The sequence below is a fragment of the Paramormyrops kingsleyae genome, chromosome 1 (assembly GCF_048594095.1).
Source record: "Paramormyrops kingsleyae isolate MSU_618 chromosome 1, PKINGS_0.4, whole genome shotgun sequence".
NCBI lineage: Eukaryota > Metazoa > Chordata > Actinopteri > Osteoglossiformes > Mormyridae > Paramormyrops > Paramormyrops kingsleyae.
In genome coordinates, this window is record NC_132797.1 from 24196524 (window position 1) to 24211373 (window position 14850).

At 37.8% G+C, this 14850-nt stretch overlaps 1 protein-coding gene across 2 annotated transcripts; it reads right to left on the bottom strand.

The window, feature by feature from the left end:
* Positions 1 to 1832: 1832 nt before the first annotated feature.
* nrn1a (neuritin 1a) lies at positions 1833 to 7739 on the bottom strand. Of its 2 annotated transcripts, XM_023800193.2 has the most exons (4): positions 7654 to 7715; positions 7490 to 7545; positions 4494 to 4638; positions 1833 to 3250 (listed from the first exon to the last, which is right to left on the bottom strand). In XM_023800193.2, exons 2-4 carry the CDS (start codon positions 7542 to 7544, stop codon positions 3022 to 3024), a joined length of 429 nt encoding a protein of 142 aa, XP_023655961.1. In that variant the 5' UTR covers position 7545; positions 7654 to 7715; the 3' UTR covers positions 1833 to 3021. The 2 variants fall into 2 exon arrangements, with proteins under 2 accessions (XP_023655961.1, XP_023655960.1); XM_023800192.2 differs by having other exon boundaries at positions 7490 to 7739.
* Positions 7740 to 14850: the final 7111 nt, after the last annotated feature.

Genomic DNA, 14850 nt, shown 5'->3' on the forward strand with positions numbered 1-14850 from the left:
ACCCTGAACATACCTTCAATACATGCTGAAACCTTATCACAATAAAACTATGAACAGCAGCTTACCCATAAAAACAGTAAACTGAAAGTTGGTATGTAATATCAGGTCTTATTGATTGATTGTTTATCAGTAATCTATTCAGTTATCTTTATCGTGGTATTCATTACATGGAATGTTGTTTACTTTGCAGTTTGACTTTAAACTTTAATGTGAGGATCATATAAAGGAAGGTTGATTTTAAAAAGCTACATACTACATTAATTCGATTCCCATGGGGAAAAAAAAACACATTTCCTTCCACCTAAGCATTTCAGCTTACAGAAAATATCCACTTGTGAAATATATTCTTCAGAAATTTTGATAGATAAGTCCCGAGTACAGGTACCTATGTCCAGCGGCTTTGCTAAAGATTTTGGGGCCCCCAGTCCAGACCAATCCAGTTATTTTCCAATATTTTTTTAAGACCCCTGTCACTCCAGGACCATTGGAATTATCCCCCTTCCCTTAAGGCACCCCTGCCTGTAGCTATATACAGAACCAACACGTCGAGTACAAATTACTCGTAAGTCATAACATAAAAGTGACAAATGTCGGTATAATGGAGAAAAAAATGATGATGACTGTTCGCATTAATCTGGGAACGTTTCATTATAAGACAACCGCGTCTGCGCATGTCTGGGAAGAACAAAAAAACTCTCCTTGTCGGTACAAGAGGTTGTATATGTTCCTCGGTGGTGTAAAACATTTTCAGCAAAAAGCAGTAGTAATGTAATGCTGTGTGTTAGCATCCTACTGGCAAAGGCGTCTTCCGAAATGAGAAAACAGCAATACACGGAGTATATGCTGAAGTGGGGCGTATCTGAAAATTCTGCTCCTCCGGTCGGGTGTCCAAACACCTCCCATGCTACCGATGCTGACTTTCAATTATAGCAATCAGATTCAGAACTTCAGCACACGCCCCGGTCTACTTAATCTCCAGCTCCCATAATGCATTCGCTGGACTAACTGTCCCCATTGACGGAAATGACCGCATTAATCATTCATGAGAGAATTTGTTGGCTAAATAGTGCATCTTTTTCATCTAGTCGTGACTTTACACGGTACAGTACCAAGGACATAGGATGGGTTTCAGCATTGGTATAGGGACCAAACCAGCCTCGAAGCCCTCCATCTCCCCAAAACACACACGTACACCCACAATATTGGTAGGAGCCGTCCACACCCAAATATATGCCCTTGTACAGTACATACATGTACGAAGAATACACTTAACTAAGTATACAAATCCATAGGGTTCTTTAATTGTTTCTAAATTGCCACTCCTTCAAATGTTTTAATTGAGTATTGGGTATTCTGACAGCTGTGTTTATGTTTGATTTTGCTTTACATGTTTAAAATTGAAGTTAAAGATTACGTTATCATTTGAAGATATCTAAACTCTGACAAGTGCCCTTGTGAACAGAAAAGCGTTAAACATACATTTATATAGGTAAGTTCGATTTAAGCTATCAGTAATGACATTTTAAAATCAAGCTATAAAATTATTAAATGCCACGAAACATCTTTTGTATTACACTTGTGACATAAGACAAGTCCTTTTATCCTTTTTGCTGTAAGCATGCAAGCTAAAATAATGCTACATCAATCAATGTGCATCTTACATGAGTCTTTTAACTGAGTTTGTTTAGCCAGTTTTGTCTTTTGATACATTGTAACAAGATTGTGCAGAACCAGACCTTCAGTTTTGGTATTTGAGACTTAAATCCCCCTCAGATACCGACTCCAACTGCTCCTCCCTTGCTTATTGCCTACTATCCGTTTCATCATCTGGCTGCAATGTTGCTATGATTTATTAATACAATGTTACATTTACATAGTCATGTGTCTTTCTTGCCTTCGTCACATACACACGCAAGTCCCACTACAAGCTCCATACCCGCAGTAAAACATAGATCTTTATCATACACTCTGGTGAATCAGTAAATGATTTATTATATATATATATTCATCCTTTTTAAAAATCTGAAATGAAATATGACTATACAATAAATAATCTGTTATACGTATGGGATTTCAATTACTTGTTTTTTCTTTTGGTATTCAGCCTTAATTTTTCTTAATACTTTTGGATTGCGACACCCCCAGAACTACAATAAACAAACAGTATATTTTGTAGGCGGTGAATCGTGAGATTTCACAACATTAAATATATATATATATATTATTTTTTTTTTGCCATGATGCAATATGAAATGATTTTGCTCATCATTTTAAATAAAGACTCTTTCTAACATAAAGACAGAAACACACTATGAGACATAGCAGCAATAATTAATCTTGTTTTCCTCCAGGGTGTTTAGGAGTGGCTGCGGTTTTCATGGGATCCATTCGTTGTTCTGTGTAGAGATTTCTTTATTTCTTTGTCATCCGCATATTTCACTTTAACGTCTATCCACGGCAAACTCGTGCTGGGCCTAAATGGTGCAAGTCGGCTTGTTGCTGGGTCGTTTTCTTCCTCGCTTTGTCAGCGAGTATCGTATAAAAGTAGAGACGTCAGTTGATTCCTTCTCAGCCACTCATCTTCACTTGACATTTCACATTTGTAAAACAAAAAGGAGCAATAAGATTAACTTAAAGGGAAGCAGACCAAACACGATTCAAAGATCTGTCTTCTGTAATATTTCTCTATTACTTGTTTTCGTCCAGTTATATTTTAGTTGCATGGATTTGTAGTTCAGTGTAGTCGCAGATATGCATCTGTGAATCCATTCAGTAAGCCAATCCAAGTATTCATACGAACAATTATAGGAAAATCGCTCTTGTAATGTTTAGTCGTTATTACTCTGTAGTATGCGTATGCAACAACTCATCGAGCAAACCACCGTACAGTCACAGTCCAAGTCTACCGTACATATGAACTATAACTGACTGCAAGTTTAACAGGTATGCAGTGGCGGTTATCAGATCTGTTAGGTCTCATCCGCCGGTATTGGTTCACTTCAGATGTAGAAATCCAGCTCCCTAAAAGGTAAGCCATGTCACTAGTGCAGAGACTGCAGTCAGGAGTATTATAATGCCCAGGGGGGCTGTCGGTGTTGGTGCTCCGCTGCCTCCGCCGCACAGTTCAAACAAGCTACCCCGGAATTCCAGTTTTCTGGAGTCCTTTTTAAGCTTTTCCCATAGATCCGTAGCTCCTTCCTGACAGTCCGCTAGCGCAGTTGAGGCGCAGGCATGGAACTCGTCCCAGTATCTGCGGACGAAATACAAAAAGATTAATGCTAAAATCACGTGTTTAGACTGGGGTCTTTAAAGCAGAATGAGTAGCCTATTAATTAGTTGTGTTATACAGTCACTTATGTATGCTATTAATAATGTTTCGATACTGTGGTGTGCATTCGATTGATTATTTTTACAACAATTAGGATTTTAAATTAATAATTATAAGCATATATAGGCCTATTCAGCCATGTGAAATCCGAGTGTACTCTTTGACATAGCCTACGGATAAAACATATTTAATAGCCTAGCTAGGCTATATAAATCTGTGGTGACACAGGAATGTGATCGTTCCTACACCAGTCCTTGCTTAATCCAGCTGCTATGAATTATTTAACTGGTTTCCAAAACTTCGATTAAAGAGTCACAGTCAATAAGCAATGCTGGGATTCCAGACATAAATGTGTTGGATTTTTGCCAGTAATATTCTTTTGTGAGAAAAAGCACCCCTTAGTTTACACTAAGTAAGTACAAATGATAACCTTGGCGACAGATCTATTTTATTTATTATAATTAGAGGATAATATATTGCTTTAGAATTATTCGATAATATTTTCTATGGAATTTAGAAAACACGACGAGAGTAACATGTCGTTTGATGCGTTCTTTAAAATTTCTTCCATAGACACGTCATAAAGTCAGATGCCTTCAGATTTAATTTATTAATTTCACTGTTAACTCTGCATACGAATGTGTTCTGGATAAGAGTACGTGGGGCGTTTTACACCGCCTGCCTTCCCCAAAGTGACAAAAAATGAAGACGTGATGCACCAGATCTCGCCTAATGCCGTCTATATCTCCGTACTTGCAAAAATACGGCGACACTATTTCATTCCTCACTAGTCGCTGATTATAAATAGATTCAATAGTTAGGTACGCGCAACCAACTTTAATAACGTGCAACAGAGCATCGGCTTTCCCAGATGAATTGATAATTGTGACGACATTAAACCCCGGCCCTTAAGACAGAAAAACAGACGGAAACATCTAACCGAAAAAACATACTGGTGTTCATCTAATGCCATTTGGTCTGTTTCGTCGTAATTAATTTATAAGGTTGACGCTGTTCTCCTACCGAAGCTTATTTCCGTAGCTGAGCTTCTGAATCAAAAGTAAGATGTAGCCCCATGTCGTGCTTTTCCGTCTGAGTTACCCGGGAGCACGTTGCGCTACCTAAACTATTTTTTTCCCATTGTTTAACATACATACGAACTTACGAGCAGATGGTTTGTAGGTTTTCCGTCTCGTCCATGTCCTTTGGGTAGGTGACCATTTTTTCCCCCAGTTTGAGCAAGCAGTCTGAGAAACCCTTAAACACTGCATCACACTGGCCCGCTCCTCTTACCGCCTGTAGCAGATAGGCTGAAATTAAAGAATGGGTGCGGATTACATAAAGCATCATGTATAATCATATTTAAAGGAATGAAAAACAGTCAGGATCAGTCTATTATTTCCACGAAAGTGGGAATTACGTTCAAACAATTTAGCCGTCATGTACTTATTATTTATTATTATAAAAAACTGTTCATATCAGCATTTTTGGACACGGTGATATATTTGACGTTATGCTGGTTCATATCGGGACTTAATAAGTGCAACGGGGACTAAGGAAGATTAACGCATACGTGCCTGGGATATTATTCAGAAGTAGCCTATATATGTTTGCGAGAGTGTGAGAGAGAAAAGGGGAGCGAGAGGGAGACAGAGAGGCTGAGCTATTTAACATACGGGAGAACCAGTTTCCACTTAAGTATTTGTGGAGGAGGATATTAGTGCGTGATGGTCAGCGCAAGTATAGGTTATTGTTTTCGAGTCGTATCGCTCGCAGTATAACATAATCCGGTAGAAGTTTTTTCACATTTCTCTTCCTTGAACAAATTGTTCACTCAGATGATACTGTTATAACGATTAAAGGAGCTTTCAAAGTTTAGGTGCCAGAACAAAGCAATCTATATATGTGTCTTGCCACGATTTCAGGTAAACGCGATGGGAAGCAGAGAAATGCGTTAATCGTGTATCTCAATCACAGTATTTTCTACAATAACAAGAAATATCACGCAATGCAATGCGAATAATGAATCAGTTCTGAAGAAAACGAAAACATTTACCACTGTATAAAAATCCGACATGTTATTACCGTTATCTAAGTAAAAAAAAAAGTCAAATGTCCTTTACGTATAGCCTAAATGTATTCCTTTCCCCAAAATACTAAGGCGTTACATTAGCGTCTCTCCATACCATCACTATGTTGACTTAAAAATTCGAGGCTCTGAAGAACATATTTCTGTACAATTCCAACGCCGTCATTTCATCTCCACAGACAAGAAGCGCGAAAACACGAAACACCGATCTGAAGGTTTAATTGTTGTGATATTAGTAAAGAACAACACATCAGCATTTCCCAAAATTATGATTTCTTAATTTAAATTCACCTGTAATAATTACTGATTGGACATAAATTTTGTCTGCCTAATATGTAATTACCACTCGGGGACAAAAATACTGGCCTGCAATATGATATATTGACATTAAGGTCAGTTTGGTTTATTATACATCCACTTTTATGAATGTGGGTCTGCACGGTGGCTCGTGTCCATATCACGTGTTATCTGCAGCCCCCCCCCCCCTCCCCCCACGCAAACACACACACACACACACACACACACACACACACACACTGTCACCTCCAATTTGCTACAAGCCTACATTGTAATACGCAAGTATTATAATATAAACTGTGCAGAACTCAATTTCGTTTTATAACTAAAATCACATATGCACTTGTGGTTGAGGGCAGTAAGCCTTGGGAGTTAAACTTGGAAAAGCAGAGAAGTGATCAGTAGCCCCGGTGAATAAGCGAAAATATGGTTAAAGCATCTATTCATTGTGAACTGAAAGACTGGGTTTCTTCTTTAAAAATGCAGAGTCGAATACAATTCCCGGTCGCGTACTGTATTGGTGAATATGCCCACTATACAAACAAAAATTGCGAAAGCATTTTGCCACTCTGGCATATTGCATTTTGATCTGTCACTGACTTAAGATTTGAAACATTTAATGAGTCTATAGCAACTTTTAGGCTATAAAATTCGTGCATTTTATTTGCTACAACGCCTTTCATTCCTAGTAAAACCCAAAGATTAATACAGATTAAAACAAAATTAACCATGGGTATATGTAGGACTAATTGAAGTTCTTAGTCATAGTAAGTCATGAACTCGTAGTTCAAACTAGTTAAACTAGAATTAGTTAATCAACCAGATAAAATAATTCAGATTTTTCAAAAAACTTTTTCACATGACTTGTATTCCGGCAAATTTCAATTTACATAGCTTTTAATTACAGAAAAATACACAAAACTGAGATTACAAGGCTGGCATAAAAGTACCGGTTTTACCCTCGTAAATATAGCCTGATACCAAACTTTCCGTATGATTATCGTATCTATAACTTCACAAATGTAGCCGATATTTTTACACATTAGGCAATATTTTTCTAGGTCTTGAATACGCCTGATAATATAAATGTGATGGGCATTTGCACCGTTCCACCAAACAATTTCTTAAACTAGGATTACAGAAAATGGGCCTATCACTTTTAAACAACTGCATGTTATTGTTGATTATACCATCTGTAATGTCGTTTTGAATAACTTCAGTGACTATTTTTTTTTACACCACAGTTAAATTTTTGGACATTCGGAAGTTTGAAAATCTTCTTCCAATCAATATCAGTATAACTGCATGCATACTGGGCACTAGATCTACGAGGCTTAGTGGGTCCACTGTTACGGTGTAAATAATTTATGTCTGCAGTGCCTGCCGCTACAATCTAAAACATAACCTTTAGAAAACGGTTCCCCAAATCTTATGCTGTGGCATTTATATCAAACAGATTTTTAAAATCGAAAAGTATCCAAATTCCCAAACAAAAGTGGCAGTATGCACATACTCACATACTAGCTTGTTTTGTTTATTACAGCAAAATAATTTTACTTAAAACGTACCGCAAAAATATGCTGTTATAGAACTCTGTTATCGGATAGCGTGACGTAAATTTACATTGAAACAACTGACCAAACGTTTCTTATACTAATGTCCCATTGTTCAGTGACTATTTCCCCCCAGTTTTATAGTTAATACCTAGCAATACAAGACAAACTAACACTGCAGCATGCGATACTTAAAAAAATGCTGGATCGTGCAAAACTCACCTAACTGAACAGCAAGAAACAGTGAGATATAGCTGCCGTTCAAAGTTAATCCCATCCTACGTTTAGAAAAAACATTTGAGTAAGCAGATCTTAAATACTGTGCAGCAAAAAAGACACTCGAGTCTGTTCTTCTAACATTGTTATCAACTTCCAGCGGCTGTTACCGATTCTTCCAGTCACCCTTTGCCTTTTTTTAACGCGGACGGAGTAATCAGACGCTCCCGGGCAAAGGAGGGCGCTGACGGGGTTTTGTGCGGCTCCTTCACGCCCACACGGCGCAGTTGACGTAAAGGTGTCGGCTCCTCCCTTTTCAGCCTTTTTTCTCATTTGCTACATAAGGGAAGCCCTCGTCTTTCTTACACATCATGTATGAACTGCTGTGGTGACCCACCTTGATTGATGGAAACGCTTGTCATCCGATGGCCAAAACGTCACAGCGGTGGAATAAGGGCTGCAGTGATTACTGTTAAACCTGTGTTGTATTAATTGTTCAGCGATTTAATGTTATAGCCCGAATTATGCATTACAATAACAATATAAATCATGTATACATTTCCCTATGACATGAGCTAGTTTGTAGAGCTCTACTTTTCCACCCGTTCCATTCACAAACGCGTGTACACGATTGGTTAAAAAAAAAAATCAACCCCTAGGAATAGGTCTCTTGTGTTGTAGATACTTTTAAAACTACGGTATAGTAAAATATGAATTGAATGACACAGCCTAACTGGCATTTAAATCAGACACGACGTAAATTCTCGAAGGAATATTCTGTGCAGCTAAGGAAAGGTGTTTTTTGGCATTGTCGTGACGGGACATCTGCCATTCGATAGAGCGTCTATGAATACTCACTTCTTATAGAAAATAAGGATATGTAAATTATGTGGTGATGAAAATTGAGACATATATTAGACTTTGTGTAAGCGAAATGGTGTTTGGGAAAATATGTCTACAGAAAAATAATTTCTGTTAAAAAAAAAATCCGCCTCCAAAATTAAATGTTAATGTGACAAGCAAAAAAATACATAATTCACATTTGTCTTGCAGGGAAACTATTGATTTTAAAGAATGAAGACGATTAAATAAAGTGAGCTTGACGTTGTGTCCATACAGCAGCTCCACGTCTTGCAATCCTAAAATATTCAAGCATTGCAACCGATGCTGTCATATCAAACTGGCTCGCCGATGGAAATCAGCGCCTTCTGCCCTAATGCGCATGCGTAACGTATTAAATCAGGGTGTTAACACTCGAAAGAAAAAACGATTTTACATTCTTACTTTTGCTGCCTTTTTAAAATGACGACCCCAGCCCTAACTACATAGGTCCTCACTTCTATTGATGCTGAGCAAGGCAAATCGGAGAGAGTGAACATCCATCTGTTGGTCTTTGTCTAGTCATATGAGGCGTAACCATCTGCTGTTTGTCAATGGAAATCTTTGTTCATATCATTCATTTCTGTTTTTGCGACATTTATTCAAACTTTTCATTACGTTTTTTAATGATACAGGTATTCAAACTAATTAGATCTAATTTTATACAGCTCTAACGTCATTACAATGCAATGCAAATGCTTTTTATTCCGTCAAAGAAGTAATTTTTTGCAACACTGTGGAAACTAACCCTTATAAACAACGTTACCTATAGGCCTATCGTTTTGCACAACTAACTCACTTAGTTCTGAACGCCAAGTCGTGAAAGATGACGTTTTATTTATTTTGTTTTATTTATGTAAGATAAACGTCTTAGATTCCTGTTAAAATGACCAAATTACATTACGACGTTTAACGGGCTGCACGGCACTTCGGCTATTTAATTAAGACAGGAGGCGCGGATTTCCATTGAAGCCCGGATTTTTACGGTAGTACTGGGACCCCTGAATGGAGCACATTGATGGAGCATTTTAAAATCCCATTTACAAAAGCTTGTGCCTCCGCCCCACTAAATAATAACCCACCCCCCGCTTTTACTAAATTTCACACGTAACGCCTATTCGTCACATCTTTTTGGCATCGTCCTGGGTGGCACGCTGTCGTAACCATGATGCACTCCGGTGAAGGTTTAGTTTAAAATACGTTAATGGATGGCAAACTTTGATTTGTCTTAGCCTGAGAATTTGTTCCATCTGCATAACGATAATAGGATACCTAGACAAATAAATACATACGATTTATACCACTAATTCTTTACGACTCATTCATCCATAAATCTAGCTGCTTTCCATTAATAGGGCAAAGGCTGCATCATTTAGTCATTTATCTACTAATGCGACTACCAAGAAACTTTAAAATCTATCTTTGGAAAACTATGTTGACTGCATAAATATATTTTCAAAACAGCCGTATTAGTGCTCATTATAATGATAACATGCTTAAAATGAAATTTTACATATCTAGGCATGTTTCCTTGCCTGGATAAATAAACACGTGTAGTTTTCATAGACAGCAAGACTACACTACACTTACTGTACGTGTACACGGTCTCAAATATAAATTACTTATTATTTTTGCCCTCTAGTGTCGGATGGTTGTAATACAGTCAAAATCTTTTTTGCTAAAAGCAATTTTAAGGATGTCACTAAGTTCAGAAACGTCTGTTTGTTTTATAATATGTAAACTTTTTAGTTTAAAGGATATCAGATCTTAAAACAATTCTCTTTGTGTCTTTTATTATACTGTGTGTTTGTTTTCGCAGAGTTGGGTTTCCGTGGGCTCTGGTCGTCATGGACTCTCTGTGATTCATGATCAGACCCAGAAGTGCAGCTTCTTGGCTCTCTTGGCTATATAGTTTGGCTCCTCTGGCCAAAGAACTTAGGCCATAGTCATGTTGCTCCTTAGTGTTAAGTCCCAGTGTGTCATATCTCGGTCTCCAGCTTTTGTCTCTCTCCTCAGTTTTAGACCATGTTGCCATTTTGGAACTGTTGAATATTGAGTTAGTGCTTGAGAAGTACAAATTCCAACTGCTCCAGGGGCAATGGATGTTCTCTGTCATATAGCTTTTCTAATTTGTACTTTCCTTTGGACAAAAGCATTGGTAACACTTCACTTGAGGGGACACAAATACTTAGTAGTAACTAAGTCACTATTGAAGTGTAAATCATGAACCAGTCATGAACAAATATGGTCACGACCTAAGATGAAAAATGTGTCATGATTCACTAATGAACAAACTTGCCATCAGTATTTCACCTGTTATTCATTACTTGTTCCTTCAGTAGTTCACCTGTTATTCATTACTTGTTCCTTCAGTAGTTCACTAAGATTTATAGAATTACCAGATATAGTAAATACAATAACTGAGATAAATGATGCATCACAATTAATTAACGATGAACAAACATGGGATTGGTATTTTACATGTTATTCATTATTTGTTGATACAGTACTTCCTTAAGTGGTTACTTCAGTAGTTCATAAAGGTTTACATAATTAACAGATATAGTTATGCTTGAGAAAAGAGGTTAAATTCATCAATGATGAATTCATTAATATCACATGAATTCATGTGATAAAAATCTACTCCAGAAGGTTGTAGGTTCCAGGAACCTGCTGTTGCATTATGGTTAATGTTGAATGTTGGATACAAAGACAACGCAGGATTTTTTCATTAGCCAGATACCTTAAGCCAAATGTAAGGACTGTCGAATATAGGAATGTCAGTTACCTCTCTTCCTATTGGACAGTTTCCACGTTTGGCTTAAGTCATCCAGGTAACTGGGAAATCTTGCTTTGTGGAATACCCCCTTATGCAATAGCATGATAATCAGGGCTATGTTGCAATGGATTGCTTAACTTCATTTTCACTGCAATGTTGAGTAAGTCTTTTGCAAAGGTTCTTATATTCCCCAGTGGAAATATCCTTATGACTGTTTCCTGCTCAGATTTTTTTTGTTCACCAAAAGTCAAATTTATTAGAATCCATCCCCACAAAAATGGTTCTTACTGTATCAGACACTTGCAGTCCACAGATAGCAAAAGTCACACTCACAGGGGGAATCAGTCTGATAATGAGTTTGAATGTCATGTATAGAGTAAATCCATACTTGTCGACACTGTTGGTTTCCATGGGAATGGCTAGATAGAAAGGAGGGGGAAGGGGTTATGACCCTGATATGCAACACCCTCCCCCCCAGCTTACAAGTAAATCTGCGGAATGCAATGGGGGAAAGGGATTTTAGATCTTTGGTGAAAAAGAATAAACTCATCTTCAAAGTCTGTGTGTAGAGTCAGAAAAACAGACAATCTTCCTTTCATTCACGTGTGTCCTACGACAGACTGGTATCCCGTCTAAGGTTTCCCTTGCCACATGTTCTGTGATTCCCAGCATAGGTAACTCTAGGCTTCTCTCCCATGGGGTGCAAAGTGAGGGAACCCAACCAGTCACCTAGATTACTGTGGCTTGCAGAGACAGGGGCAGGTTCTTGAATGTTGTGGGGGCATTAGTAAATTTAGCGTGATCGTTAATGATTAAAAAGCACCTTCAATCATTTTGGCCTGTTCCTGATAAATAAATTTGTCAAAAAACAATAAAAGATAAACAGTGAATACACTGACAATAAATTATTACATGTTAATATTACTGCAACAAGCCACATTTTCAATATCAATTTGGAATACAGATGCTCCTCTATTTACAAACTTTCAACTTACGAACTTTCAGACATACGAACGAAGAGGACCGTAAGTCCAAATTGTGTTCATTGGGCTCCCGTTTCCTGTCCACTACGAATTTTTTTTTTCTGCTCGCCAATTCCGCCTAGTACGACTGGCCACTACTCCCACCGCTCAGCAGCGTAGCGTGCGGACTCCCAGCATCCTAGTTCTTTGTACTTGCATATACCCTTAAGTCATGTTGAATAGTGACTTACTGACATTTCAAGTTATGAATGGCCGTTCGGAACGTATCTCGTTCCTAAATAGAGGAGCGTCTGTATAATTGAATCTTATTCAATTTTAATTTTATTGAACTTCACATATTCAAATAGCATTTTTCGGAGATAAGATCCATGTTTCTCGCAACCTTTACTGGATACGAGGCTATGGGTGAATGGATGGATGTTTTGAAAACTTCTGAATATCATCGATATAAGCAATTTAACTGTATTATGATTGTGAGATTGCTTTGATTTCACCTTATTGTAGTAAAACACTTCTTGAAAGTACAGCCCAGTCTTCTAGTATAAAGCCAACACATCTTCTGGAATAATGTCACTGCAATATACCTGACAGTGTACCGTGACATTCCAGCATCAAAAAAGATCCCATGGTAGAACGGACAAATGGTACACCAGCTGAGGATTGAACTGGGAGGTCAATTTGAGTCCACGTAGTGATTTAGAGCCTGGGGTTTGCTTATGCTTTCTGGGGCAAACATGTTGCCCGTGCCAGTGAGGCAATGCTCCTCTGCACTGGTGACATTTCCAGAAGGTCACCCCAAGCTTCATCTATTTTAAAAGGCCGCCTTTTCAAATCGCAATGGTAACAATATTTGTTTGTGACTTTGGCTCTCTTAAATACCAACCTTTGATGTGTGTTTGCCTGCAATTAAAAAATAAATAAATGTGAAATGTGATAGGACTAATGCACCAGCAGATATCCAAATCGTTCACTGCCAGCTAAATGTTTCTTTCGTCAAAATTTATTTCACAGTTGGCACACAGTGTTCTTATGGTGGCATTAACCTTTGAACAAAAGCAATGTCTTACTTATATGTACTATTTTTAATGTGCCACTTTCGTGATGTCACACTACTAGTCCATTACTTCAATACATTAATGTAACATAAGGCTATGGCTCTGTTTACTTCCATTACATGATATCATAGGAAGTCACTCCTCACTCTACCTTCATTACATGATATCGCAGGAGGCTACTCCTCAACTGATATCACAGGAAGCCACTCCTCACTCTACCTTCAGTACATGATATGACAGGAAGCTACTCCTCAATTATGATATCACAGGAAGTCACTCCTCACTCTACCTTCATTACATGATATCGCAGGAGGCTACTCCTCAACTGATATCACAGGAAGCCACTCCTCACTCTACCTTCAGTACATGATATGACAGGAAGCTACTCCTCAATTATGATATCACAGGAAGCCACTCCTCACTCTACCTTCATTGCATGATATCACAAGAGGCCACTCCTCCGTTACTCTATCTTCATTATATGATATTGCAGGTGGCTACTCCTCAATTATATCACAGGAGGCCACTCCTCATTTACTCAACCTTCGTTATATAATATTGCAGGAGGCTACTCCTCTGTTTGTCTTCCTTTATTATATGATATCACAAGATGTTACATCCTTAGTTACTGTACCTTCTTTATATAATATCACAGGATGTTACATCCTTAGTTACTATACCTTCTGTACATAATACCACAGGATGTTACATCCTTAGTTACTGTACCTTCTTTATATAATATCACAGGATGTTACATCCTTAGTTACTGTACCTTCTTTATATATCACAGGATGTTACATCCTTAGTTACTATACCTTCATCACATATCATAGGATGTTATGCCTCAGATACTGTACCTTTAATATCAAATCCTCTTACTTTACTGGATAATAAAACATAAGGCTATTGATTATACCCTCATTGGATATCACATGAAGCCACTCCTCCGTTACTGTACCTCGATTACAGTCATAATAAACATGCACTGTCTTTCCTGGAAATGCTCCTCTATAGATTGTGACATTCGCTGCAGGTCTGTATACAAACCCTCATTTAAGTGTCCCCCCCCAAGCCACCCTGCACATTCTCACACTGCACAGAGGCTTAAATTGACTCCATAAAGTTCAGCAGCCTAATTTATTGTTGTGGCATTCAGCTTTCCTTTATCACCCGGTGAAGCTGAATTGACTTTTCCCCTTGCATCTCGGGGTATTCAATTATTCATTTAGCACTTACCTCATCTATACATTTTTAATAAGATGTTAGCTTTTTATTTTTTTTAAAAGAACAACACTATTACAATGGTACATTTTTAACGACTGCTGTGATATCTTTCTCAGTTCTCTTCATACCTAAATAGTATATATCTAGAGCAGCTAAAGTGGTCAGGCGTTGCACGAATACCTTGATATTGTTGTATATATACATATTATTGATCTGAAAAAGCATCAATGCTATTTTAAAAGAAATGTGATATAAGAGTACCTGTGTGTTCTCTGGAACTATGCACGTTGCTGTATGTGTGCACGTGATGCTTTAGATGCTAATAAACTGTGAAACCTGCACAGTCAGGGAAATGAATGTTAAAAGGCATCCTATAAGCCTTTTGTTTAAAAATCATTTAGTAGCAGTAACAATCAGACTGAAATATTCACAAAGTTTTGCTTCAAA

What these genes read in the sequence shown, in the direction of transcription:
- nrn1a (XM_023800192.2), bottom strand. Translation starts at nt 7,544, where the DNA reads ATGGGATTAACTTTGAACGGCAGCTATATCTCACTGTTTCTTGCTGTT. An exon ending in GTTTCTTGCTGTTCAGTTAG is followed by an intron (nt 4,639 to 7,489) that starts GTGAGTTTTGCA and finishes CTTTAATTTCAG; the next exon opens with CCTATCTGCTACAGGCGGTA. An exon ending in AACCTACAAACCATCTGCTC is followed by an intron (nt 3,251 to 4,493) that starts GTAAGTTCGTAT and finishes TTTCGTCCGCAG; the next exon opens with ATACTGGGACGAGTTCCATG.